This window comes from Rattus norvegicus, chromosome 4 (genome assembly GCF_021556685.1).
Source record: "Rattus norvegicus strain SHRSP/BbbUtx chromosome 4, alternate assembly SHRSP_T2T, whole genome shotgun sequence".
Classification (NCBI taxonomy): domain Eukaryota; kingdom Metazoa; phylum Chordata; class Mammalia; order Rodentia; family Muridae; genus Rattus; species Rattus norvegicus.
The window spans coordinates 34,986,697-35,013,261 of NC_141537.1; the positions used below are offsets into that span (position 1 = coordinate 34,986,697).

Consider the following 26,565-nt stretch of genomic DNA (forward strand, 5'->3'; position numbering starts at 1 on the left):
GGATGCTTAAACATGAACTAAACAAGGGTGATGGCAATAGTCAAGCTAACATAGAAGGAGAAAGCTTAAGGCCTAAATCTTGCTCAAAACAAAACAAAACAAACCTAGAGACACCTAAGGAATGCTGAAAGCAGGAAAAACTAATCTTTCCCCAGGAAGAGCACACCAACTGATAATCTAATACCAAATGCTCAACTCTAAAAACATATGCATAATGTAACATCATATAGGTTGAACACGCGCACGCACACGCACACGCACACGCACGCTGATGTAACAATCATTAGAATAAAATAGTTTGAAAAGGAAGGGATGACAATACAGACTTAGGGAGGACTGCAGGGAGAAAAGGGAAATAATATAATTATATGATAATCTCAAGAATTATAATGAAAAATAAGGGTGTGATTATCCAGCAGTTAAAACTATGTTTAAGGAGCTTAAAATTATACACATCAGAAAATCACTGTAGTTGAACATTTCTGAATACTGACATGATGTCAACTACTTTAAATCTTTGTCTTTTTATTCCGCTTAATTTTTTAGTGAAGCTAAGGCTGTTCTTATCCCCAAATTTGAAGAAGTGGGCCAAGAGGGAGTCAATGGCTCCTGTGAGTCACTGAGGTCTAAGTGGGGAAATGAATCTGACCCCTGCAGCCAGAAGCCACAGCACAAGCCGCCCTACAATAGTCAACAGTGCTGATGAGGTGAGCTACAAGCACAGGTACAGTGTGGCTGAAACCCCACCAAAATCCACTGAAGTAGGCAACACCAAAAGGACTAGCCAGTCAGACGGCTCAGGGGTTACAGCGAATGCCGCCAAGCCTGCCAATCCAAGTTTGATCCCTGATAACCACACAGTAGAAAGGAAACGACTCCCTCACTGGGTCCTCTGTGTGCCTGGGCATATGTGTACATCCACACCTTCATAAAGTACATGAATGATTTTTATAAAAATTTAAATTAAATAGAAACCCTCTTTGAGTAATAGAATCATGGATAATATTTACCATTTCTAAATATTTTACCACAAGCTGTATCACTTGCATAATCAGGAAAAATAAAAGAAAACAAATATTCATCTCTAGTAACATCTCTAGCTAGCACACCCCTACAAGGACAGGAAATTTATTCCCAGTGTCTGTTTTCACTGAGAGAAGAGTGGACTATTTTCTATAGTTTCAGAACAAGGTTCAGACAGAGTCCTCCATCCGGAGTCGAGATCTACTTATTCATCCTTAATGTCCTATCGGTTACTTGTGGAGTGATTTAATGGGCCGATTCTTCTAGAATCTAAACTCAACCTGCATATTTACTGAATATATGATTCATGACAGATACTATGCTAACAGCCTCCTATCGTGCTCCCCTCCTTGTGACACATCCTGGACTCTATAGTATTATCCCTATTCAAAGCTGAGGAAATCAAGTCTGGGGAAGTCACATCAATAAGTTTTCTTGCAGCCCTAACCTTATTTCAATTGGCTAGTCTAAAATAGATCGTAAAATGCCTTCTTTCCATGTTTCCTCATGTAGACATACATAAATGACAACTCAGAACACAGGGAATAAATGGCCGACTTGGAGATGAAAATAGGGATTCTGTACTCCAGATCTTGCTTCCTTAGTGTTGGTCTTTGGATCTTATTTCTCAAGCAACGAAAATCCTCAATCACCCAGGACTTAAGAGCCCTGGCTCACAGACCAGCATACATGCTTTTGAGGAAGAAAATGTTAAGGATAAAGGAGAAATGATACAGCTTCCTGCCACTGAGGTTCCTGCAGAAGGGAGGCAGGTATGAAATAGTGACTCAAAGCTGGGGCTCACCTCTGATCTTTTTTTATTTTTTTTGTTCTTTTTTTCGGAGCTGGGGACCGAACCCAGGGCCTTGCGCTTCCTAGGCAAGCGCTCTACCACTGAGCTAAATCCCCAACCCCTAACCTCTGATCTTGTTTCCCCAATCTAACCTCTAATCTGATGAGCACAACATGTCTACCAAAAATATTTGGAGCCAGAAGCTCAGGACTGCCCTAGGGTATGTTAACTTATAATAAGCTCCTTACCACATAAAGAGCTAATGTAGCTGAATTCATCCCTTAGCTTCTCTGGACAAGGAGTTTCCCAAAAGGCAAGTGCTGATTCCCCCACTGTGCTGATAATCAGTATCTATTTTTAAGGCCACATTTTTTTTTTTTGTGTAATATTCCTAATTATTCTAGCACAGCACTAAAGACAGAAGACAGTCACTTCTATGATTCATTTAAAAATACATCTAACTCCTGACCTGGCAGTCACTTCAAGAAATCTAATCACCCTAGGTACTTCTAGTTTTATCACACTTCTAACTAGACAATAATAACTTTTGCTGAAGTCCTGGACACACTTGCATGGAATCATTTGTTAGATAATCTTGAGGGGATGAGCATGTAAAGTTTTAAAAAGTTCAGGTCAAACCATTTTTACTTCTGTGAAATTAAGAAATAACATGGAATTTGAGAATCTGTTAGTTCCACGGAAACTAAAGAAACGAAGGCATAAATAAAGATGCACTAATCATTACAAACACTTTCCAAAAGCTAAAGTTCATCTAATAGTCTAACGTGGCAAAATACAAATTAATTTCTTATCTGCCTTTTAGAAGTTATTCAAAGAAAGTCACATGGACTCAGTCAAAAACTGTCAGAAAAAATCCATTTCTGTGAATATGGTGGAAAAGGGAATCATTGGTTCAACAATGGTTGTAAGAACTGCTTTACTGGATACTCCTGGGGTGGCGTCCTTGCTAACTACCACTGAAGCTGTAGTGACAAATTCCTAAAGAAGAGGAGGACCGTGGAATGGGTGCAATGGGTGGAATGGGGTATGGGAGGTGGCATGTTGTAACTCCTAGAATAGTGCTTTGCCCTTATCAATGAACTGTAACAGGAAGCTCAAGGCACGTTCCTCACCAATAACTTCAGAAGAAAATGACTTAAGGGAAGGCTGGCTGATCACTGTCATCATCAGTTACTGGTTTCCTTTGACAATACATAATGCTGTCGTTGTCCATGCCTACAGATCAGTTATTTTGTATTTTTGAATAAAGACATTTGTACATTCCTGATGCTGGGTGCAAGAGCCATATACCAGTGTCCTGCTTTCAACTTATATCACTGAGGCATCGCTACTGTTCTGTTAGCATCAGGACTGTAGCGCTGTGTCACCACATGAGAAATTCAGAAGCAGCCTATCTGTGGAGGGCAAGAATGATTGTGTACAGAGTAGAGAAGTATCCAGTTATGTGACAACCTTTATGTAATAAAATTTTGTTTAAAGTTAAAAAAAAATCCTATTTCTGTAATGTGGGTGGAGTTAGGTTAGATCCTGGAGGGTTTAGGGGTGGATGGTGGGAAAAAAAAAACAGTGCCCTGTGGATAAGACTTACCAGCAATAGCACCAGCTAAGAGCAGGCTTCCGGGGCTGACCTGCCCATCTTCATTCGCAAAGGAAGCCTTCACATGGGCATAGCATGGGAAGTAGATGGCCGAGAAAGGAATGTCCCGCAGAAAGCACGCTTTGGCACCCTATGAGGTTTGCAAGGAGAAGAGAAACCACATGAAACACACATCCCATTGAGAAAGTCAGGCTTCTCTGGCACCTACCTCAGAACAAAATATTCCTGGAGAAGACCAAATCTGTACTCAGACGCTGAGGGGTGGGGGTGACAGTAAAGTGCAACTTGAGGTCTCAAAGCAACAAGCCTGAGTCTTGTTCTTCCAAACACAGCTAGCTTTGTCATAGGGTGTGAGGACACAGGAAGAGGGAGTTTAATGTTCCTCTGAGGTCGAGCTTTCAATTAAAACAATTCTTGAACTCTGCCTGTGACCCTTTTCAAGTCTCAGTGGGTGGAAGTCATTGGCGTTTCAAGGAAGATCTGTTGGAGGGTCTCAAATAAGGCAGGAGGCAACAATCAAGGTGCCTCTCTGTTTATACAGGAGAGAGACAAGCTAAGAAGGTACAACGGGAGAAGTCCAATCTTTGTATTATTTGAGAATCTGATGAAAGTGTTGGAGTCTTTCCCAGAAAAAAATTACATGTACATAAAAATATATCTTTTTTTAGAGAGTTCTTGGACTCTTTTCCTTGTTTAGGGTTTATGAAATATTGATGAATGCCCACCCTAAAATATTTACCGTAATTCTGACACGTTTAAGAGCTCTATGTAGAACAATTAACTTTAGAAGTGAAGTTTTCCCTAAATAATTTCTGATGCCAAAACCATGCCACGCTGAGGCCCCCAAGCACTGATGATACCAAGAAAAAAATAATGGTGTTAAAATGCAAGCTACAACACACACAGTGTTTCTTAGGCAGGCTGAGTGGGAAGGAAATTATGTTTTCAACACTTAATGATTTAATACTATTTCTTTCACTGATTTCTAATGCCCCAAATTTCCACCAATTATAAAGATTCCCCAAAGAAAATAACAAATTCGTCCAGACTCAACAGATCTAGCTGCAACCAACGGCATGCATGTCTGGTTGTGCAGTATCTCCGAGGGCTTCTGTCTGATGCTGGCTCCAGTTGGTCACGGCTTTGTGTCCGCCACTCCTTTGTCACTCACTGTAACTGGCTTTCCCTACCAAACACGTTACACTGCTGACTCCAACTGAGCTCTAGGGGTGTATATATAAAACCTTCAGTCTTTTTTCACAGAAACTGTTATTAGCCCAGGTCTACTGCAACTTAATTAGTTGTCTTACACAAGTAATACAAGTAGAACTTTATACCTAATCCTATTAAATTTAATCCTAGTTTAGCTCAGCCTTCCAACCAGAACAAAAGCTTCGAATCTGGATTCTCTCCAGATCTGACTGGGTGTGGACAGTCCTCTTCTGACTGACCCACGGAGACTTTGTGCGTTCATTCTGCATGAAGGTATTAGAAAAAGGGCTGCCCCCCCCCACCCCTCTGGTACTGTGTTGCTAGTTTGCTCGAGCAAGTGGGTCGTCACCCTCCAAACCATTCGATGCCAAATAGAAAATGAGAACCCCATTAAGTCCTCACTTCACACACGTAAAACCCGATGACCTGGATGTTTTTCTGTCAGCGGCTTATCTGAAGGTCGTGTTCTGAAGCCATCTTAGAGATAACTGTAGACAAGTTGACTCCTGTAGATGCTGAGATTTTTGTCTTCCAGCTCTCAGCTTTTGGGAGGTTCGCAGCAAAGTGGGGTGTGAGTATCTACTGATATCTACACGGAGCACCCGGTGCCTCCGTTATGACATGTTCTTTCAGTAATCTCGGGGCATTCATCACCCCTTTTAATTTCTTCTTGCCTCAGATTTTCCTGTGAGTTCTAGTCATCTGACCATGCATGCGTGCTGTCCATGAGAAACACACCAGATACGGGATTCGAATAAAGATCGGTTAAATATGGCTCCCTTCCTATAGTAAAAATCACCTCACATTACTCCCGAAATAAATCATAAGAATTTCTTAATTGATATGCTTCTTTCTACAAGGTTTTCTTTTAACTGCACCTCCAGCTGGAAAGCTCTCCAATGTTATATTTCATAGGCAGATCTTTGTCCTGTTCTTGTTCCTTTGCTAATAATAGCATCTCCTCCTAAGGAAACTAAATTTTTCTCTAGAGAAATTCGGCTACAGAATGCTACATGTATTTAACAACCTGCCAATTTAATCTGGCGTCCATTGTTACCATTTCACAGATCACCAGGGCGAACACCGGGAAATGGTTTAGAGCACGGCCAACAGCAGTATGGCAAACAGCTCCAGAACTCAGGCCGCGCTGAAGCTGCTCCTCAAACCCACAGTGTGTGGCTTCAGATTGTTTTGATCAGGAACAAGGTAGTGTCTCCTCCGGCCTTCTGTTGTGCTGTCCACAATTTTATTTTACTTGCTCCTTTAGCCCTCTTACGACATCCCCAGGTTTGGGATGTCCTGCAGATAGGTTCCTGTATTCTCACCCCTTTCAAACCTGCGCCTGTCCAGGTGCCTCTCACTGATAACCCTAACTCCTGTCAGCTACAGCCATCAATGTTCTATTCATCTGAGCCGACACCGTGCCCCTGTCGCTCCTCACCTCCTCTGATGAATGCCCTGCCGGGGACACCAACCTTTCAAATACCATCTCTTCATTCACTTAACCCACCAGACACCACCATCTCTATTGAGCATCTTTTAAGGAGAGGATGGACAGGCATAGATTCCACGTGTCTCCACACTGTCTACATCTCCTCAGTCCTGTTCTGAGACGTCATACTTGCCTGCCCACTTATTTCCGTGTGGGTGTCGCCTGCTTCAGATCGGAAGAAACCAGAGGCCAGGGATGACTACCTACTTAATTTGTAAAACACCTCTAACGGAATCTGGGGGTGCCAGGCGTGTTCTTGATGCCAGTGAATCTTGCACTGGTGACATCAGTAGGAGGAAGGAACAGAACTAGAAAAATCCAGGAGACTTTGGAAAAGGTTAGCTTTCTAGAAGGGCACTAACTTGCTTCTTTGAAAAATATTTTCAAAAGCGAAACCATGCTTTTAGTTTTTGAAAGAAAGATCACTAACAAAGTGGAGTGGAAAACAGTCATTTTGTACCGGAACGCTAAAGTTAAAACAAGCAAGATCAGTCTGCTTCAGGCTTCGTAGATTCAACGTGATCTGAGACCACGCGTAAGAAGGCAAGGGGCACGCCCTGAAAACATTCCTGGGACACGGGAAGAGCGCTGGCACATGCAAAACAGCTGAGTCCCCAAGAGGCATCCTCAGCTCCCAATATCAGACTGTCTCCCTCCTGCCTTGAAAGCATGAGTCAACTGTACATTCCCCTGAGAGGGTGAAGGAGACTGAAGGGATGGATAAAGACCGAAGGCAAGTGGCCTGGTAAGAAGCCAACTTAGAAAGAAACAAAAAAGAGGAGCAGAGCTGCACCTGTAACCCCATGGCACACAGTAGGAGTACTACCTGTAAGGCTAGGGCACTCAGTAGGAGTAAGCTGTATTCTTCCAAGAGACAGGCAGTATGGTCAAATAATTTGTACGAACCCGAAGAAACGCTAGGCTGTGTTAGAGGTCTTAGGCTGCCAATTGTCTGAGAATACAAGAAACATCGAACAGCCCAGGAAGAAAAAACCTCCACAGGCAGGATGGCCGTGCCAGCAAGTGAAGCCTAATAGTGCTTCTCTGCCTGCTCAGGTAGGAAGAACACTCCACGGAAGATCCTCCACTTCGCTCCTGTGCAGCAAGTGCTGAGAATACTGAGAACGAGTTTATATTCTCAAAACACCCACGGGCAGAGGAGGGAGTGGGGCTGCAGGAAGGCATGCGTAACACCTGCCACAGTCCTGTGACATACCCACTGTCACAAAAATGAGAGGGACAAATGTGGGCAGAGGGATTGTGTTTCCTGGCTTTCCCTCAGGTACCGACTTCTATTGTTCCCTAAACCTGTTCAAGAGACTCCTTTCAGCAAATCATTCGGCTTGAGTCACAAGGTGACCTTAGCCTCTCCCGGCCGCTGAGGAATCAGAATCCAATCTTCCTGCAGAGGTGACTTCAAAACCTATTCAGTTTCCCTGGCCTGGTCTCCTGACCACTCCTGCCATCTAGGTCTCAGTCACAAAGGCAGGTGCCAATTTTCAGGGTTGCCTTAGGCCATCCCTGACCTGTTGCTCCCACACAATGAAAAGGGAAGCAGGATGCTAAAAGGACTTTTAGGAGGTTCCAAGGGTGAAGAAAATACTTCTCTAGCAGATTTCTTGATAAATTCTTCATTCGGTAGCCAACACCCATTTCCCGACCCAGTCTCCAAAAAGGAAGCTGCTTGGTTTGAGTTCTCCCTGCCCCACAGCGAGTCTTTCCTCAGTGATCAAGTCATTCTCAACAGGTAACTCTGCAACAAAGAGACATGCTGTGCTGTTCTGCGGACTGCCTCGGCAACTTTGGCCACTACAAAATTAATAAATTACATGGAGTGTGCCATTTAAATCCTTATTCTTTCTGCTCCCGTGTGAAAACGGCCAGTCTCTGGCTTCTTTTGCACTGGTTATCCGGGTGGATTTTCCTTTATCCTCTGATTGGCCTTGAATTTTCTGGGTACACACAGTAAAAAATCACATATGGAAAATTACTAAACACAAAATACAACCCTCTAACCTAATAACGAAAGTACCCTCTATCTCCAAAGAAGGGAAATTATTATTTTTTAACTGAAAGGCTTGCCGAGGAACAGATGGAGGGAATATAAAGCATTTCCGGGCAACTTAATATGCAAATCAGCTTGAGCTGACTGCCCTCCAATTCTGGACTTTCCCAATGCCTTCAATCACCATGGCTACTTACAGATAAGGCAAGCGTCTTTAAAGATAGGCTCGCTTCAGGTTCACAGTCCACAACTGGCAGGGGTTATCAGTAGCTTGAGGATGCTGGCAATAGTAACCTCACAACAAAAGAACCATTTTTTTTTTCTTTGTCCCTCCTGTGTTTTTGATGTGGGAACACTTGAAAGCCCAAAGGAGCTTTAATCAATTCCTAAGTCGCTGGCATTATCCATTCAAGTTTACTCCGGCAGTTTTGCTGGGCATGAGACTCTCATGAAACAACACACAAGACTGCCCTCCATCTGTCCCTTACACACACACACACACACACACACACACACACACACACACACACACACCTCCTTTAAAAGCTCTCCATCCAGTAGTATTCCACCAGCCCCATCAACCGAACTTTAGGCAGGAAAGCCAGTCCTAAGGAATGGTGCTGATAAAGATGTCAGAGACAGGGCAGGTCTTTTTGCATACTAATTCCTGCTTATTCTCGCAGTACCTGCAAACACAGCTCTAAACAGACTATTACTAATACAGGGAAAGGTAATTACACTCACAAAGGCACCTCTGTGTCGGGCTGGGCACCAGGAGCCAGCAGGTCTGGGGGACTGGGGCTTAACAGAGACTCCAGCAGTGAATGCACATTGTCTAGCATAGGGGAAAATGCCAGACTGGGGGACCCCCACAGCATTCAAGACAACAGTGGTGCACCTTGTCTGAGGAGGTTATTTAATGCTTCTGGCACCTGTCGTCAGAGCCACCGTCTTTTCCAACCTTACAGGTTTAGAATTTATTTGGCATGCATAATTGTATATTTTGATCTGGAGCTGCAAACAATGGGCAGCGTGTCATGTCTTGATCCCTTAGCATTCCTTTTGGCTTCCCCTCAGAAGGTTAACCCTTCTATGCACAGCTTGGCAGTAGCGGGTGGGGATTCTGCCCTAGGCTCAATACCCAGTTTCATTAAAACGGGGTGAGGAGTTATGCAATATATTTCAAGTAAGACACAAACTGCTTACAGGTAAGTAACTGGGATGACGTGCAAAAGAAAACTCTGGTGCATTTCAAAGAGTCATTCCAACCTTTGTACATGACTACATATAACGGTAACAATAAGGGACTTGAGCAGGATCTTGCTAGGAATTCTCCCCAGGGTCAATCAAAAACTGCTATGAGGACGGTACTGCCTTAACCAACAAACCACCCAGCAACTTAAGATGTCAGTGAACAGCCAATGACTTCGATTTGAATATGAAATATATGGCCACCCATCTGGTTCTAAGCAAGAAACTTCGGTGGCATTGTTTTCTTCTGAATTTCAATGTGATGATAAACATATCTCGGCAGCCCGGCGTCTCTTGGTGGACGCACCACACATTGGTTCACTTCCTGTGTAACTGTAAGCTGCTCTGTCACCAAAAGGGCTGTCACTGAGATGGACAGAAGCCAGACACGGATATTATTTTTATGTAGAGCATTAGTCTCATGTCATCTGCAGGGCAGCAACCTGTGGAAAGGTGCTTTTCTTTATTGTTCTCCCTCCTCCTCTTTCTCCTAGCTACACCCATGCCTGGCAAGCATAGTTTTTGTCTGTTTCCTCTGTTTACCTTAATACTGTTTGTAAGTTTATCATCTTCTGTCCAACACACATTCTTCAGACTCCTTAAATTAAAAGCAGCCCTCATTGTATCATTATGACAACAAATTACAGCTATTAATAATAATAATACACACACACACACACACACACACACACACACACACACACGCACGTGCACAGGCACATATAAATTAAGACAATATTATCAAATAGTTCCCAGAGTTTCCATTTCAATCTCACTGCACGATTACATAGTTTCAATTTTTCCTTCTTCCTTACTTGTATTGTAAATTTCCCCCTTTTCTCATTCTAAATAGAACTGGGGCTTGAATCTATGTGACAAGCATTCTAGGAAAGGATGCATCACAGAGCTACAGTGACAGAATTTCTTTGTTTACTATTTTGTTTTTCCAATTAGGTCTCATGGTGTAATCAAGTTTAGTCTGGAACTACGTGGACCAGGCTAGCTTCAAATTCAGAGACCTGTGTATCTCTGCCTCCCGTTTGTACTAACTTGACATGCTTCTTAAGTTTTGTCAATCTTTTTTATATTTTTTAAAAGATTTTCATTAGCCTTGTTTCTAAAATAGACTTTTACAAAGTATGGAATTCTAGTCTGAATGGTCCCCTAGCCCCATTCCGTACATGAGGACACCATGTGAAGGGGTGTCCTAAAGTGGGACCTGTCATCATCTCTGGCCCCCAGGAACCTCTCTGCAGCTGTGAGACTCAGCCCTTGGAATGAGCTGCATTGCGTTTGAATATTTTGATTCATTCTGCTCCTTAAATTTGTTATCCTTCATTAGTCCTGGGAAAACTTCAGCCATCCTGTCTGCTTCTCCTTCCAACTTTCTTTCATACTTAGGCCATCTCAAAATTCTTAGTCTCGAGCTCTCTCAGCAATGCTTCCTGAGTAAGTCCTACCTTCCAGTTCTCTAATTCTTTATTCAGCTGTGTTCAAATTTGTCACCCGATGAATGCACGATTCTAATCATCATAATTTTACTTATTAGTTTTTGTTTTTTTTTTTTTAAGAAATAAGCCTTCAGTTTATATTTCCGACAGTTTTAGGGTCTTCACATTTTCCTATGTTCACACTACTTCTTATTCCTGTCATCTCCTACTGCTTTTTGTGGCTTTAGATCTTGTTCTTTTATTCACCATGGAACGGTATCTGAAAAATCCTTTGAGATTAGGCTCCTCCTCAGAAGACTAGTACTACATTGTGTCTGTCCCATAGGGACACTGCCATCCTGGCATCCCCACCCTGACCGGACCCCCTACAGGGAAATACAAAATCAGCCTGTAAACTCAAGTTAAAAACTTCTCACTGTTAGAAGACGATTCCTCCTCCCTTCTCTTCTCCCCACAAGCAAGGCCATGTTCCTTGCAACCTGTTGTGAGAAGGTGCACGGTTATTTTGCACCCTCCAAGGGTATAGCTTTTGGAGGTTGCAGTTTTGTGGGGCAAGATAGTTTAGCACCAGGAATGGGGTCAGAGAAGTGCACTGCCAATAGGCCTGGGTCTGCACAGATGGGTGACTTCTGAGAACAAATATCCTCTGAAATGCTGTGCCCACCTCCCCTCATCCCAGCCATATTCTTTCTTTCTCTGTACTTCAGGCATTACTGAAGGCATAGCTGTTTGGCAAATGCCTTTCAGCTCTGGATGCCTGCTGAATTCACCAACCTTTGTATTTCCTTCTGCACTAATTCATGAGGCGGCTTTTACAGAGTATGTTCCTCAACAATTTTAGTTGCTTACACATAGGTGCTCTGCCAATGGTTGGAGACTTCATAGAGAGCCCTTACTGGAGGAATCCTCAACCCCATCTTTAGACTATGACTTTCCAAGTTTTCTTCAAAATACCAAAGATCTCCTCACATGCAGTGCCCCTCATGATTAGCTTCTCATTCCTTCTAACTCCTTCATTATACTCAATGAAGGTTATTTCTCAATAACACAGCACTTATGGATGACCCCAGCTATGCCAGAATTCTCTTCCAGCTCTGTACTGGCTGGTTTTGTGTGGCACGAGCTAGAGTCCTCTGTTGAGGACATGTCCCGTGAGATCCAGCTGTAAGGCATTTTCTCAGTTAGTGATCAAAGTGGGAGGGCCCAGCCCATTGTGGATGGTGCTATCCCTGGGTGGAGGGTTTTGGGTTCTATAAGAAAACAGGTGGGGCAAGCCATGGGAAGCAAGTCAGTAAGCAGCACCCCTCCATGGCTTCTGCATCAGCTCCTGCATTCACATTCCTGCACTGTTTGAGTTTTTGTCCTGACCTCCTTCAATAATAAACAGCAATGGAGAAGAGTACCAAATAAACCTTTCTTCTAAAGTTGCTTTTTTGGGAATGGTGTTTCAATGAAGCAATAAAAGCCCTAACTATGGCAAGCATTAACATGGCACACAGCGTCCGCTGAATGCTCACTCATGGCCAAGTGGATGGGAAGGGAAGGCTTCACTTCTGACAGGCAAGAAGTGGATGACTTTCAAAAAAAACGGATACTCGAATCGGGATTGGATTCTAAATCACGGTTGCTCCATGTAGGAACCAGAGCTCAGGCTCTGCAAGTCGGAGGACTTTCTCTATGTCAAGTTCCTTATTTATAAACTTTATAGAGACAGTACATGTAAATTTAGTAATAATAACATAAAGTGCCTAGTATAATGTCCAGCATGGGGTCCTCCAAAAAGGTGACACCAATCACCGTTATCAGTGCTCGGTACCTTTTTCTATCAGACGAGACAATGAAAACAGCCAATGTATATTCTGTTAACAACTGCCAGCTAAGAAACAACTCTGGCTTCACAACTGAATCATGAACGAGTACATTTTTAAGCTTGAGAGTCAAATTGCTTTTAGTGCAGAACCCAATCCTACTAAAGACATTTACACAAGTTCCTTTAAGTAATCATTCTCCACAAAGGTCTCTGGCTGCCACAGGTCTATCTTTTTGATGTGTTGCTTAATCAACATTTCTTTAGCAGGCTGTGCCTAAGTATATACCCCAGTCACAATTAGAAATCAGAGAATGAAAAGGCTGGCTGGGTAGAAAGAGAAGCATATCCAGTACGTCTGGAAAAATATGTTGGAAGTAGTCTATGAATAGGGGCTACCATCAGTCTACATACTTTCTAACATGCATATTATAGTCTCACGGTTCAGATGCTTCAGGTTCTTTGTAAAGATAACAGACTGAAAATTGAAAACTACAAAACAAAATAATAGACTTGGAAAAATGCTTGCCTCTGGAAAGACAGATTCACAGAAGCTTAGGCGTGAACAAGGTAACATCTTATTGTCATGAGCCCTTTTGTACCTGAATTTTCTGTGTTGACTATTAATATACTTAAAAGAAGTTGATGGGCCCACAATGACATGTTTACGTTCCTCCAGGGCCACTGCCTTCATATAGATCTTGGTAACTTCAGTTAACGGAGTATTGGTACGTCACACGTGGTGACTGAATGGAAGGATACTTGTGGTTTGAATAAGAATGGCTGCCACAGACTCATATGCTTGAATGCTCGGTCCCTGCTTACTACTTAGTGGGACTGTTTGAGAAGGATTACGAGGGGTGACCTTGTTGGATATGTGTCACTGGGGTTGGGCTTGAGGTTTCAAAAGACCACACCAGGAGCTGGAGAGATAGCTCAGCAATTAAGAGCACTGGCTTCTCTTTCAGAGGTCCAGAGTTCAATTCCCAGAAACCACCTGTAATGGAATCCAATGCCTTCTAATATCTATCTCTCTCTCTCTCTCTCTCTCTCTCTCTCTCTCTCTCTCTCTCTCTCTCTCTCTCTCTCTCTCTCTCTCTCTCTCTCCCCAGCCTTCTTCATATCAGGATGTAAGTCTCTCCCCTATTGCTCCAGTGTCATGTCTGTCTACTTTCTGCCATGATGATCATGGACTAACCCTCTAACATTGTAAGCAAGACCTCAACTTGGCCATGGCGTCTCTTCTCAGCAATAGAACAGTAACTACGACAATGGTCAATTTGTGGTTTTTAAGCACCACCTCTCTCCTCCCTTATTTAAACACTCAAATTCCACTAGGCACTGTTCTGTAAAACTCACGTTTCTAAAAGCCATCCTCACTTCATTTGTTCTTCCAGCAGGCTTGGTGTGGTCAAGCCTACCAGCAAGCCTGTGCTGAGGTGAGGGTTGCAGGGTTAGGAGTTCAAGGCCACCCTCCTCAGCTACATATAGAGTTTGAAGCTAGCCTAGGCAATAGAACCCCCCCAACCCCAATCCCTCAAAAAAACTAATAACAAATAAGAAACTAAAGGCCCAAAGTAGTATGCCAAGTTCCAGTGATGGTGATGGTTAGGAAGGCGAAGATAGAAGAGTCTAATACAGAACATCAGACTACCTATCAGGGCTAGGGCAAAATTGACACCCTCCAGCTAAAAATTACGATTAATAATTAATAAGTACATGCACCATCTGTACTAGGGGCTAAGTTCTACCCAATGAGCTTTATATGCACACAGGATGACTCCTTCCATGGACATTTAAGGGACTGTGCATGTGTTCTTTCCTTCCTATCTCCACAAAGGTTGTAAGACACATCAAATTTCAAAGAGGGATAAGGTTGAGCTTGAAGTCCAGACTCACCACTCTGGAAAACTTAACTAAACCCATCGTCTTCCTTTTCTCAGCTGTAATTTGGAGCTTAAAAAAAAGAGGACCGTCTGTCTGGCGGGCTGTGGTGAGGGTTAACTGATGTAAAGCAGATGCAATTATAAACATGGGCCCGGAAGAGGAAGCTCTCCACAAACAGTAGCTCGAAGGCACTACACGCATGTGTCCCAGCTCTGAGTCCACCTCTGAATCTTGAGCATCCCAGCCATAGCTGATCTTGCCAGCCTTCAGCTGTGTCAAATACTGCCTTCACTGACTCCTTTTCTTCTGTCTGCAGATAGAAATTTCTCCCAATAAAGTAACAAAACAAAACAAAACAAAGCAAAAGTACAGTCTGGGAGGTGATCCGGTTACTACAGCACATACCTAGCATGCGCTAGGCCCCCAAGGTTAATTCCCAAGTATTGCAAAAGACAAACACAGTAAAGACAATTAGTAATAGGAATATCTCAATGCTCCCTCCACACCTAGAAAACATTGACTCTTGACTCTACTTCTTTTCTAGTTGCTATTTTCTTTCGCAGTAAAACTCCTATGAGCGGTTTATATGCTTGTATCTCCTCATGGAGGTTTTTGCTTCCAGGATTCGATTTCCACTGGTTTCTTAATGAGAGCCATTGGCCCGAATCTTTAGATTCAAAGAGCGTAGGTGGCCTTTTGCTCCCTTTATTTCCACTGGACATCCCCTTCCTCCTCTCTCATTCCTACCGAGGACGCTGCTAAGATGCTGTTCTTTCCAGTCTCCATCTTTGAGCTACATCTGTCCTTTCCCCCACCTGGAACTCCTGCCTCATTGGGCCTCTTCCTGTCATGTTAGCTTCCCTGCTGACAGAGATGTCAGCACTCCCATGGCTCCATGTCCACAGATGCTCACACAGTATCTTCTGTGTCCAGCCCTCTGCCTTCTAGAACCTTCCCAGGAGGAAGAAAACTGGAGGAGGATCAGGATCCCTCTGCCTTTAGTCCGCCTGCCCGCATCACCTAGCTAAGCTTCCTTACATTTCTGGACCTCTGTGCCTCAGTGACAGAAAAGAGCAGGTAAAGGAGCTTTTAAAAGTTTCTTGAAGCTTCTTCAACTCTGCAATTCTAAAAATCCCACCTCTGCCCCATTTCCTCTCTCCCTTTTGCGCTTTCCAGGACTTCGCAAGGCTGAAGCTTCTTTCAAATGAATTTTTAATTTCTATCCTGACTGCATCTGCATCCTTCCTCAGACCTTATTGGGCTACTATAATAGACCTTTCACCCGGAAACCTTTGCACACCATCTCCTTGAGGAAGCCCCTGGCCCTTTTTCTGTGAGTAGGATCTACTTCCCCCTCAACTCTGCACTCCCCTGACAGCTGTGCTAAACTGCATACAGACTGCAACCCAGAAATCTGGGGTGCTGCATGACTATCGCCATGAGATAGTAACATGCTTCCATAGCCACCCCTGCTGGTTCCTTCCCAGCACCGAGACAGAGCACACTGGAGGAAGGGATCTCCCCCATTTACGTTCCAACCCAGTACTGTGCTCTTTCTTTGGTCATTATGCAACAGTTTGCTTACTTTCTGTACTCTCATAACCCTCGTTTGTAATGGGGAAAAAGATTTGGCTTCCGGTTACCACTTATTTGCCCAACAGTCATTTATCTGGTGCGCCAAAGGCTACAAAGCAGCAGTGACCAAGATAAGTAAGTCTCTTATCACAGACACTGAAGAAAAAGGAGGCACAGGCACAGAGAAAGTGTTAGATTGGCACACATGTTCTCAGCAAACTGGAGTGGAGATGGGACCACAATGCAGTGGTTGTCTTTCAGAGAATGCGCTGGCCGAGCTAAGACGGGAAGGGCAGCCTTCAGCACGATCTGATATGTTGGTTGTCTTGAAGGCCGACTTGACTCTCCCTAGCTACCGAACACTGTTTAGCAAGTCAGCTGTTCACTGCGGCCTTTTAAATGAACACGACAGTTCCAGGACCGGAGTCAGCTCTCAGTAGAAGTACGTTAACCAGTCTGCTCGCACACATTCTTTTTCCAGATGTCCTGTAGTCTGCTCAGAGTTGTGTCTTTTATGTAATGGCACAGATTTGCCTTTCCTCCGTGCCCCTTGGTGGTTTTATAGTTCATTTTCGTTTTTACTCAATTTTAATTTTATTTTATGTGTATTGATATTTGGCCTGCCATGTATGCCGGTGCCTGGAACCAGTAGAGGCCAGAAAAGGATGTCATACCCCTGGGACTGGAGGTAGAGATAATTGTGAGCTACCATATGGGGGCTGGAAATTGAAACTGGGTATTCTTGGAAGAGCAGCCGGTGCTATTAACTGCTGAGCCATCCCTCCAGCCTCCAGCTCATTCTTCTCAGCATTTTTTCCACTGTCCAATATACCACAGTGCGTTCATCCACTCATTTACCAGGGGACACCGTCATTGCTTCTAGGTTTGGGCAATTACAAATAAAGCTTCTATAAACAATAACACATGTGTGCTCAGAGATTGGATTAATTTTCTGCTGGATTTTAGAAAGGCCAAGAGTTATAGAAAGCCCTCAGAAGGATCCTACAGAGGTCCAGTTAAAAGACAGAAGCAGAGGTGGGAACGTGGGAATGGTCACTAGGGTGGACGCAAAGCAGGACAGAGATACATAAAAGAGCTACTTCCTAAGCAAAGGGGTGATTATTCTTACAGGTGTCTGTTCTTGATTATCCTCCACAACTTTTTATATTTAATGGCCATAAGTACACTGAAGCTGTCTTCAGACACACCAGAAGAGGGCATCTGATCCCATTACAGATGGTTGTGAGCCACCATGTGGTTGCTGGGAATTAAACTCAGGACCTCTGGAAGAGCAGTCCGTGCTCTTAACCTCTGAGCCATCTCTATCGGCCCTAGGTGTTTGTAATATTAATAGAATGAAGTCAATAGATAGGCACAATAGATTAAACCCACTACTACTGAAATGTATACACACAGTGGTCTACCACTTCATTTCTAAGAATCTGGACTTTACATGCACTCCCAAAGGTATCCTGAGCAGACATAGGAATCCACGGCCTGACTTCTAATACCTCTGTAAGGGATAATATGTTACGGTCCATTTTCAGTATGAGGCACGCTTACAGTTCATCAGTTATAAGTGGAGGTGCCGGGCCTCTCTCTCCCCTGGCTAGCAGCTGGCATCAGCTTCTCTGAGGACTCTGAGAGTTGGAAAGTCATAGGTGATGGGCTGTACCAGTGAGCCTGTGATAGAAAAAGGGGCAGTTTCAAGGCCCAGATTATTCGTTAGTCACAGCTTGTAGGGATTTCTCAAGATTGGAAGAGTTTCAAAATACCAAATCAGTCAAATCAGTGTGCCAGCCATTCTCTACCCTGTGTCCCATTCTGCCAAAGAGTGTGTTAAAGGTGCTTCTCTTTCACTAATCTCTTGAATTTGTTATTATCTACTTCCAACATTTCTAAAATTAGAAAGAATTACTACTGTTGATAAGAAACTAGTTTAAACACTTATCATCAACACCACACACACACATACACACACACACACACACACACACACACACACACACACACACACACACACACACCGTAAAACCATGAGGCCATTAACACGACAGGAGAGACCGTGCACCGTGTTTAGAAACACTGGATTTATGAGGCACTGATACTCTAGTATAGTTTGGGTTATAGAGAATTAGAGTTTTACTCTCCTATCCTGGATGAGTTGAGCTTTTGAAACAAATGAACTGATGCTACGCTTGCTTTCAGAGCACAACCATAGCTCCAGTAATCTATTGACACAAAACAGTTGAGCATGCAAGCGTTCTGATGTGTAGAGATTTAAACAAACCTATGTGAGCACTGCGTAATAAAGTGAATGCTTTGATTAGAACAGAGAAAGAGGAGCCCATATTCCTAGACAGCCTCTCCCTGGCAGCAAACACCTGGGCTTACAGTAAAAACCTTCTGCTAAAGCCGGGTGGTGCTCATCCTCATTCCTCCATGGCCAAGTTTTGTCTGCAGAGGCAAACTACCGAGGCTGCTTTCTAGTCAAAGTGTTTTGGACTTCCATTCGTCGGGCTTCCATTTAATGCTAAAGAATAAGCTTTATAAATTGACAGCTCCGACACAAAAGGTAAATTCACGCAGCTCTCGTTCTGTGGCAGATGATTTACTCTACGCTACAGAGACTTGGGCTATAAGACAGATTAGGAGAATTATACCCACACACACGGCCATGACTCTGTCCCTGCTCCCCATCCTCTGTGTGCACACGCGTGTACACTCGCGCATATCACATAGCATAGGGCTCCACCACTGAGCTGCAAGCACAGAACTTGCATTTTCATTTTTTATTTCTTTTTTAAAAGATTTGGTTATTTACTTTGAGTACAGTGTAGCTGTCTTCAGACACACCAGAAGAGGGCATCAGATCCTATTACAGATGGTTGTGAGTCACCATATGGCTGCTGGGAATTGAACTCAGAACCTCTGGAAGAGGAGTCAGTCCTCTTAACCACTGAGCCATCTCTCCAGCCCAAGACCTTGCATTTTCATGCTCTGAGAAAAAATGTGCATGAGCATTTGATTTACTTTTATCTCTTTGGTGTTTGTTTTTCATATTAAATTGTCTTTCAAAGGTAAGTACTTACTCTCCCTTTATTTATCAGCTCTTTCCTGTCTGCTTTAACTGAGTCTCAAATGCCACCAGTTTTTGTTTACACAGTTCACTAAGGTTTTTCTAACTTCAGGAGTGTAACTGGTTTACTGTACTCGTTTTGATTTTTTTTTTTCAGTTGCAAATGTATTTTTTTAAGGCAAGTATTCTAATGGCCGGTTTACCCAGAGGTCACAGAAAGCTAAGGTACTTTGCAAGTCAATTCTTGAGAAAAAACAGAAAGCTTGGTCAAACCAATAGAGTTAAGGTTAAGCTCAGCAGTCCTGAACACACAGACAGAATCAATCACATACCCCTCGGGCCTCCAGTATTGTAATGTTAACAGCAGCAAACAAAGGGGACCCTGGGAAGGAGAAGGAAGAGCTTGGGCCTCAATAAAAGTTAGGACTGAGGTCCTCCGCTTAAAGACTCACTTGAAGGGACAACTGATGCCCTTAAAATATCAGGTTACTCCGGCCATTTGCATTTTCTTTCTAAGGAACTAACACTACCAAGAACCACTTCAGGAGTAGAAAGCTCTACACCTCGGGAAACAAAATCCCCTGGAACCACAAGAAAACTACAGTCATGACACTCACTCACTAAGCAGTTCTTAACAGGATGTCCGACCAAGGAACTAGGTAGAGAGGCCTGGATCTAGGTTCATGGAACAAAACTGGAAAAACAAAATGGAAGCTGTCTGGGGTGAAGGCTCAAGCAGAACACACCAGAGAGGTCCCAACTGTTGGGCAACCCTTGAGTCTCTGGGAATTTGGCTGACCAGGATGCCCAAAGGAAGGTGGGAAGGGTCAGGACACTCACACAACGAAGCCAAATTTTCGGCTCAAAATCACTAGTAACTTCATGTGGTAATTACCAATTCACCAAAACAGCATTTTGCAAGGCAGCGCCAAGCCTTGTGGAATGCTTCTGAACTAGATTAAACCACTAGAGTAGTAATTAAGGAACGTATGGGAGAGTGAGTGCTCTTGTTCAAACATGAGCGATCTTGCTCATTTCTGGAAAGCAACTTTAGCATAAAAGTGCAAACAAGCGACGGTTGAGCACGGGTCTCAGCTCAAATACCGCAGCTGGCAACCCTTGCTCACCCAACTCCGAAGTCAGGGTGCTGGTGACTTCCACAAAGGCTACAGGGGACTAAGATTGAGAGATAATTTGAAGACAGAAAGCACGGAGCCCCAGCCTGGTGTCCTCTGCAAGAGTCCCACAGTCTACTCTTGCATCAGCAAAATAAATTCCTACCATTTCATCCACGGAGATATTTCGATCACTGTCACTGCCATCGCACCAAGTACTTTTCACTAGACGGCCTATTTAAAGACTGCCTGGCATCCCATCAAAGTGACAAGCTACTACTTCATGTCATAGATGACAAGGGCCTACAATGTTAGAACAGAGGGTGTTTGCTCTCGACAATATCGTTCACTTCTTAGAGCTGGTAATGTATGTGCAAACAGAATAGCTATTGACACTGTGTTCGCTGCTCAATTATAGGATGGGCATCGTTGGTGCTATTTGAAAACAAAAGAGCCAACCTATCAAGGGCCTTAGGGATGGCTTTGTGGGTAAAGCCACCTGCTACAAACCTGGCAACCTGAGTGTAAACCCAGGAACCAATGTGAAGGTGGAGAGAAATGGCTCTTCAAACCAACCTTGCTATGCATGCCCATGCACACACGGACATGAAAATGAGAAATAAAACCACTCCATATCCATGTATTTATTCCAAACTATCTCACGCACCCAGCTCCCTTCTTAGAAGAAGTCCAACAGAGAGAGGCACATTCTATCTGATCCTAGAGACTCAGATCCTATCGGACCCTAGGTACTGATCACAGGATCAGGAGGAATGCAGAGAACCGCCTGCGGTGGGCGGAGTTGTCTAAAGAAAGCTCCAACGGAAGAGATTTTGAATGTTCACGGAGGTCACCTGCAGAACCCAGAAACAAAAAGAGCAAACATACTGAGGAAGCAGGAACTTAAAAACCATGCTGAAGGACCTAACTGCTCAGAACAGTTAGTTGTTACCCATGCAGGGTCCCTTGTAAGCACAGGGGACAGAGGGGGAGGGGAAGACTTGAGTGTCTCAATGCTAAGTGTCTAAAGGGTAAATTCCTAGGGTTTCAGACATCAAAAGCTCTTCACATGCATGGCTTAGGATGAAAATAGAGACAGTGCTCTCTAGAAATTAACCTAAGTAGTATCTAAAAGGAGTAAGAAATGGTGGGGTACTGCTTTAAAATTCACAAAAGTATTTTGAGTAAAACATCTCGATCTGTGTATATACACTATTAATTATCTATTTTTCTGCATATATAAATAAAGCTGTTTTAGGCAGACTTTGGATTTTCACCCCATTGAGTTGGCAACAGATTCTGTTAAAATCTCATTGGAAAAGAGTGGGTATCTTTTGTTTGATAAAACTTACTGCTAGGCATAGATGCAGATAACTTATTTTATTTTATTTTACATTTTGAGACAGGGTCTCTCTGTGCGCCTCTGGCTGGTTTTGAACTCTCTATGTAAACCAGGCTGGCCTTGAAAACACAGTGACCATCTATCTGCCCCCCCACCCCCAGCACTGGTAAAGGGCTATTCCACTGCAAATCTGTGGTAGAAAAGTAGGCAAAACTTTCCACTAGAAATTGACATTGTCATACTGGAAAACCATTTTATAAACAAAAAAATGAGCAAGATGAATACTAATTAAGAAGAGGTACCAATACAGGAAAATCACCTGGTGTCAAAATATATGTAAGATCAGTGCTCGCTTCGGCAGCACATATACTAAAATTGGAACGATACAGAGAAGATTAGCATGGCCCCTGCGCAAGGATGACACGCAAATTCGTGAAGCGTTCCATATTTTTCTTGAAGTTCTAGCCAGAGCAATCAGACAACAAAAGGAGGTCAAGGGGATACAGATCGGAAAAGAAGAAGTCAAAATATCACTATTTGCAGATGATATGATAGTATATTTAAGTGATCCCAAAAGTTCCACCAGAGAACTACTAAAGCTGATAAACAACTTCAGCAAAGTGGCTGGGTATAAAATTAACTCAAATAAATCAGTTGCCTTCCTCTATACAAAAGAGAAACAAGCCGAGAAAGAAATTAGGGAAACGACACCCTTCATAATAGACCCAAATAATATAAAGTACCTCGGTGTGACTTTAACCAAGCAAGTAAAAGATCTGTACAATAAGAACTTCAAGACACTGAAGAAGGAAATTGAAGAAGACCTCAGAAGATGGAATGATCTCCCATGCTCATGGATTGGCAGGATTAATATAGTAAAAATGGCCATTTTACCAAAAGCGATCTACAGATTCAATGCAATCCCCATCAAAATACCAATCCAATTATTCAAAGAGTTAGACAGAACAATTTGCAAATTCATCTGAAATAACAAAAAACCCAGGATAGCTAAAGCTATCCTCAACAATAAAAGGACTTCAGGGGGAATCACTATCCCTGAACTCAAGCAGTATTACAGAGCAATAGTGATAAAAACTGCATGGTATTGGTACAGAGACAGACAGATAGACCAATGGAATAGAATTGAAGACCCAGAAATGAACCCACACACCTATGGTCACTTGATTTTTGACAAAGGAGCCAAAACCATCCAATGGAAAAAAGATAGCATTTTCAGCAAATGGTGCTGGTTCAACTGGAGGGCAACATGTAGAAGAATGCAGATCGATCCATGCTTATCACCCTGTACAAAGCTTAAGTCCAAGTGGATCAAGGACCTCCACATCAAACCAGACACACTCAAACTAATAAAAGAAAAACTAGGGAAGCATCTGGAACACATGGGCACTGGAAAAAATTTCCTGAACAAAACACCAATGGCTTACGCTCTAAGATCAAGAATCGACAAATGGGATCTCATAAAACTGCAAAGCTTCTGTAAGGCAAAGGACACTGTGGTTAGGACAAAACGGCAACCAACAGATTGGGAAAAGATCTTTAACAATCCTACAACAGATAGAGGCCTTATATCCAAAATATACAAAGAACTCAAGAAGTTAGACCGCAGGGAAACAAATAACCCTATTAAAAAATGGGGCTCAGAGCTAAACAAAGAATTCACAGCTGAGGAATGCCGAATGGCTGAGAAACACCTAAAGAAATGTTCAACATCTTTAGTCATAAGGGAAATGCAAATCAAAACAACCCTGAGATTTCACCTCACACCAGTGAGAATGCCTAAGATCAAAAACTCAAGGGACAGCAGATGCTGGCAAGGATGCGGAGAAAGAGGAACACTCCTCCATTGTTGGTGGGGTTGCAAACTGGTACAACCATTCTGGAAATCAGTCTGGAGGATCCTCAGAAAATTGGACATTGAACTGCCTGAGGATCCAGCTATACCTCTCTTGGGCATATACCCAAAAATGCCCCAACATATAAAAAAGACACGTGCTCCACTATGTTCATTGCAGCCTTATTTATAATAGCCAGAAGCTGGAAAGAACCCAGATGCCCTTCAACAGAGGAATGGATACAGAAAATGTGGTACATCTACACAATGGAATATTACTCAGCTATCAAAAACAATGACTTTATGAAATTCGTAGGCAAATGGTTGGAACTGGAAAACATCATCCTGAGTGAGCTAACCCAATCACAGAAAGACATACATGGTATGCACTCATTGATAAGTGGCTATTAGCCCAAATGCTTGAATTACCCTAGATGCCTAGAACAAATGAAACTCAAGGCGGATGATCAAAACGTGAATGCTTCACTCCTTCTTTAAAAGGGGAACAAGAATACCCTTGGCAGGGAAGAGAGAGGCAAAGATTAAAACAGAGACTGAAGGAACACCCATTCAGAGCCTGCCCCACATGTGGCCCATACATATACAGCCACCCAATTAGACAAGATGGATGAAGCAAAGAAGTGCAGACCGACAGGAGCCGGATGTAGATCGCTCCTGAGAGACACAGCCAGAATACAGCAAACACAGAGGCGAATGCCAGCAGCAAACCACTGAACTGAGAATAGAACCCCCGTTGAAGGAATCAGAGAAAGAACTGGAAGAGCTTGAAGGGGCTCTAGACCCCATATGTACAACAATGCCAAGCAACCAGAGCTTCCAGGGACTAAGCCACTACCTAAAGACTATACATGGACTGACCCTGGACTCTGACCTCATAGGTAGCAATGAATATCCTAGTAAGAGCACCAGTGGAAGGGGAAGCCCTGGGTCCTGCTAAGACTGAACCCCCAGTGAACTAGACTGGTGGGGGGAGGGCGGCAATGGGGGGAGGGTTGGGAGGGGAACACCCATAAGGAAGGGGAGGGGGGAGGGGGATGTTTGCCCGGATACCGGGAAAGGGAATAACACTCGAAATGTATATAAGAAATACTCAAGTTAATAATAATAAAAAATATATATATATATGTAAGATCAGAAAGCACATTTTTCATCTAAGAATTTGTTTTTGAGGCAGGGGAGATGGCTCCCATTTTGCTTGTCATGCAAGGTAAAAGACTCAGTAGGGCTCTCCACAGCACATATAGAAAGCGAGCTGTGGTCACATGCCTGTAAGCCTAGTGTTGGGGAGGTGGAAACCAGGGTCACTGGGACTCATTCGCTCAGTAAGTTCCAGGTTCAGTAAGAAACACATGTCTCGGAAGAGTGGAAAGCAGTAGAAGACACTTAACGTTGACCTCTGGTGATCACATGCATGTGTTCACACACCCAACCACGTGTGTACCCATCATCCTATGTTACACACACACATACACAGACATCAGAGAGAATCAAATTCTTATATCAGTACAAATCCAAAAAAAAAAAAAAAAAAAAAAAAAAGCTGCAGCCAGTGGCTGGGGTCAGTGTCACTGAAGAGACTCTGCTCTCACAGCATCACAGATCTTCTGCGTCTTTGCGGACAGTTTGCTGACAGAGGATAGGAAGGGACGCCTCCTAATTGGCGTGATGGTGCCCTATGGGTTCTAGCAGAACTTATTTTTATGTGCTTAAAATAACAGTAATTAAACAAACCAGTAAAAGAAAAGTTACCTTGTAGATGCCAAAGAACCCCAGGTCTCGAACCACCGACAGAGCGCTGACGCGGGGGCCAGTGGTGATCTCTCCAGCCACTTGTAAGCGAATCTTGACTATTTCTAAAGGATTTGTGAAAATCACTTGGGAGCCTCCAGCCTAAAGAGAAAAGGGAAATTTTAGGATCAAAGCTGAAACACGGTAAGGGATCAAGGTAAGAAGAATACTTTCTTTGAACGAAGTTTGGGATATTCTAGCCTCATAGGATGCTGGGCTCAGATCATCCAGTTCTATCCATCAATTAAAACAGATCAATAAGATGGCTACATGGGTAAAGGTGCTTGCCACCAAGCCTGAGGACCTGAGTTCAATTCCTGGGACTCATATGGTGGAAAGAGAGTTGGCTATTGCTAAGTTGTTCTGTGAGTTCACTCTGTGTGTGTGTGTGTGTGTGTGTGTGTGTGTGTGTGTGCGCGCGCGTGCGTGCATGTGTGTGTGTGTGTACCCAAACGTAATTGAATTTTAAAAAGGAATAAAAGTGCAGCTAGGAACTGTAAGTGTGAATCAAAATCCACTGTGGATTGGAAGCTTCTAGGGCTGAATTTCTAGTTTTGTGGAGAACAAAAGAATACAAAGAGCTGAGGGAGACTGCTGTTGGCTCCAGTTACCCTGAAATCAGAAGGAACTTTAAGTGGTGTGTGCAAGGCCTTCGCTTGCACTAGACTCCAGGTTTGATCCCCGGCACCAGAAAAACAGAGGATTTCAGGAAACATGGATAACAGTTACTACAACACCCAAGCCAAAGATACAAAGGCATTACTAGACTAAACTCAAAATCATAAAATAAAAATGAGTTAATATTCAAATAGACAGATTTGTATCTTAAAATAGGAGAGAGCAAGAAGGACAACTCGCATCACAGATTTTCTGATTCTGGCAGTGATTTAAAAATTGCCGAAGACTTGTAAACTCAGAGGAAGAAAATCTGAAGAGAAACCAGCAGGATTCAAATTCCATTTTATGGAATTACTCTTACAACTTTATTTACACTTTGCCCGTGCATAGAATCATTCCTTTCATGTAAATTAAACAATATGTTGAGTGGTATAAATATGAATTAAATTGATTACAGCCTAAACTTTGTACACCATGTGCTAATTTGCTCGGGGGATGGCTGGATACCACACGCCCGAAATCGCCAGTTCGCCAGCGAAATGTTAAAAGAGTACAATACAAGGAACCTCATTTTGGAGCTAAGTCCATATTAATCGTAAGCCCGTATGCTTTTTTTCTTAATGGTCTCCAACTTGT

The 26,565-nt window shown here is 43.2% G+C and overlaps 1 protein-coding gene and 1 non-coding gene across 5 annotated transcripts in view; one reads left to right on the plus strand and one right to left on the minus strand.

Annotated features, from left to right (window-relative positions):
- Slc25a13 (solute carrier family 25 member 13) overlaps positions 1 to 26,565 on the minus strand; it is a 182,653-nt gene that overhangs the window by 8,963 nt on the left and 147,125 nt on the right. For all 4 annotated transcript variants that reach the window (NM_001419627.1, NM_001419624.1, XM_087657977.1 and 1 more), the window contains exons 14-15: positions 25,273 to 25,413; positions 3,426 to 3,564 (exon numbers count right to left, since the gene is read on the minus strand). In NM_001419627.1, coding sequence (NP_001406556.1) covers positions 3,426 to 3,564; positions 25,273 to 25,413 — 280 coding nt within the window. The remainder of the gene's footprint in view (positions 1 to 3,425; positions 3,565 to 25,272; positions 25,414 to 26,565) is intronic.
- Positions 21,996 to 22,102, plus strand: LOC120102562 (U6 spliceosomal RNA). The gene has a single exon (XR_015687387.1). It is a non-coding gene; the product is annotated as a U6 spliceosomal RNA (small nuclear RNA).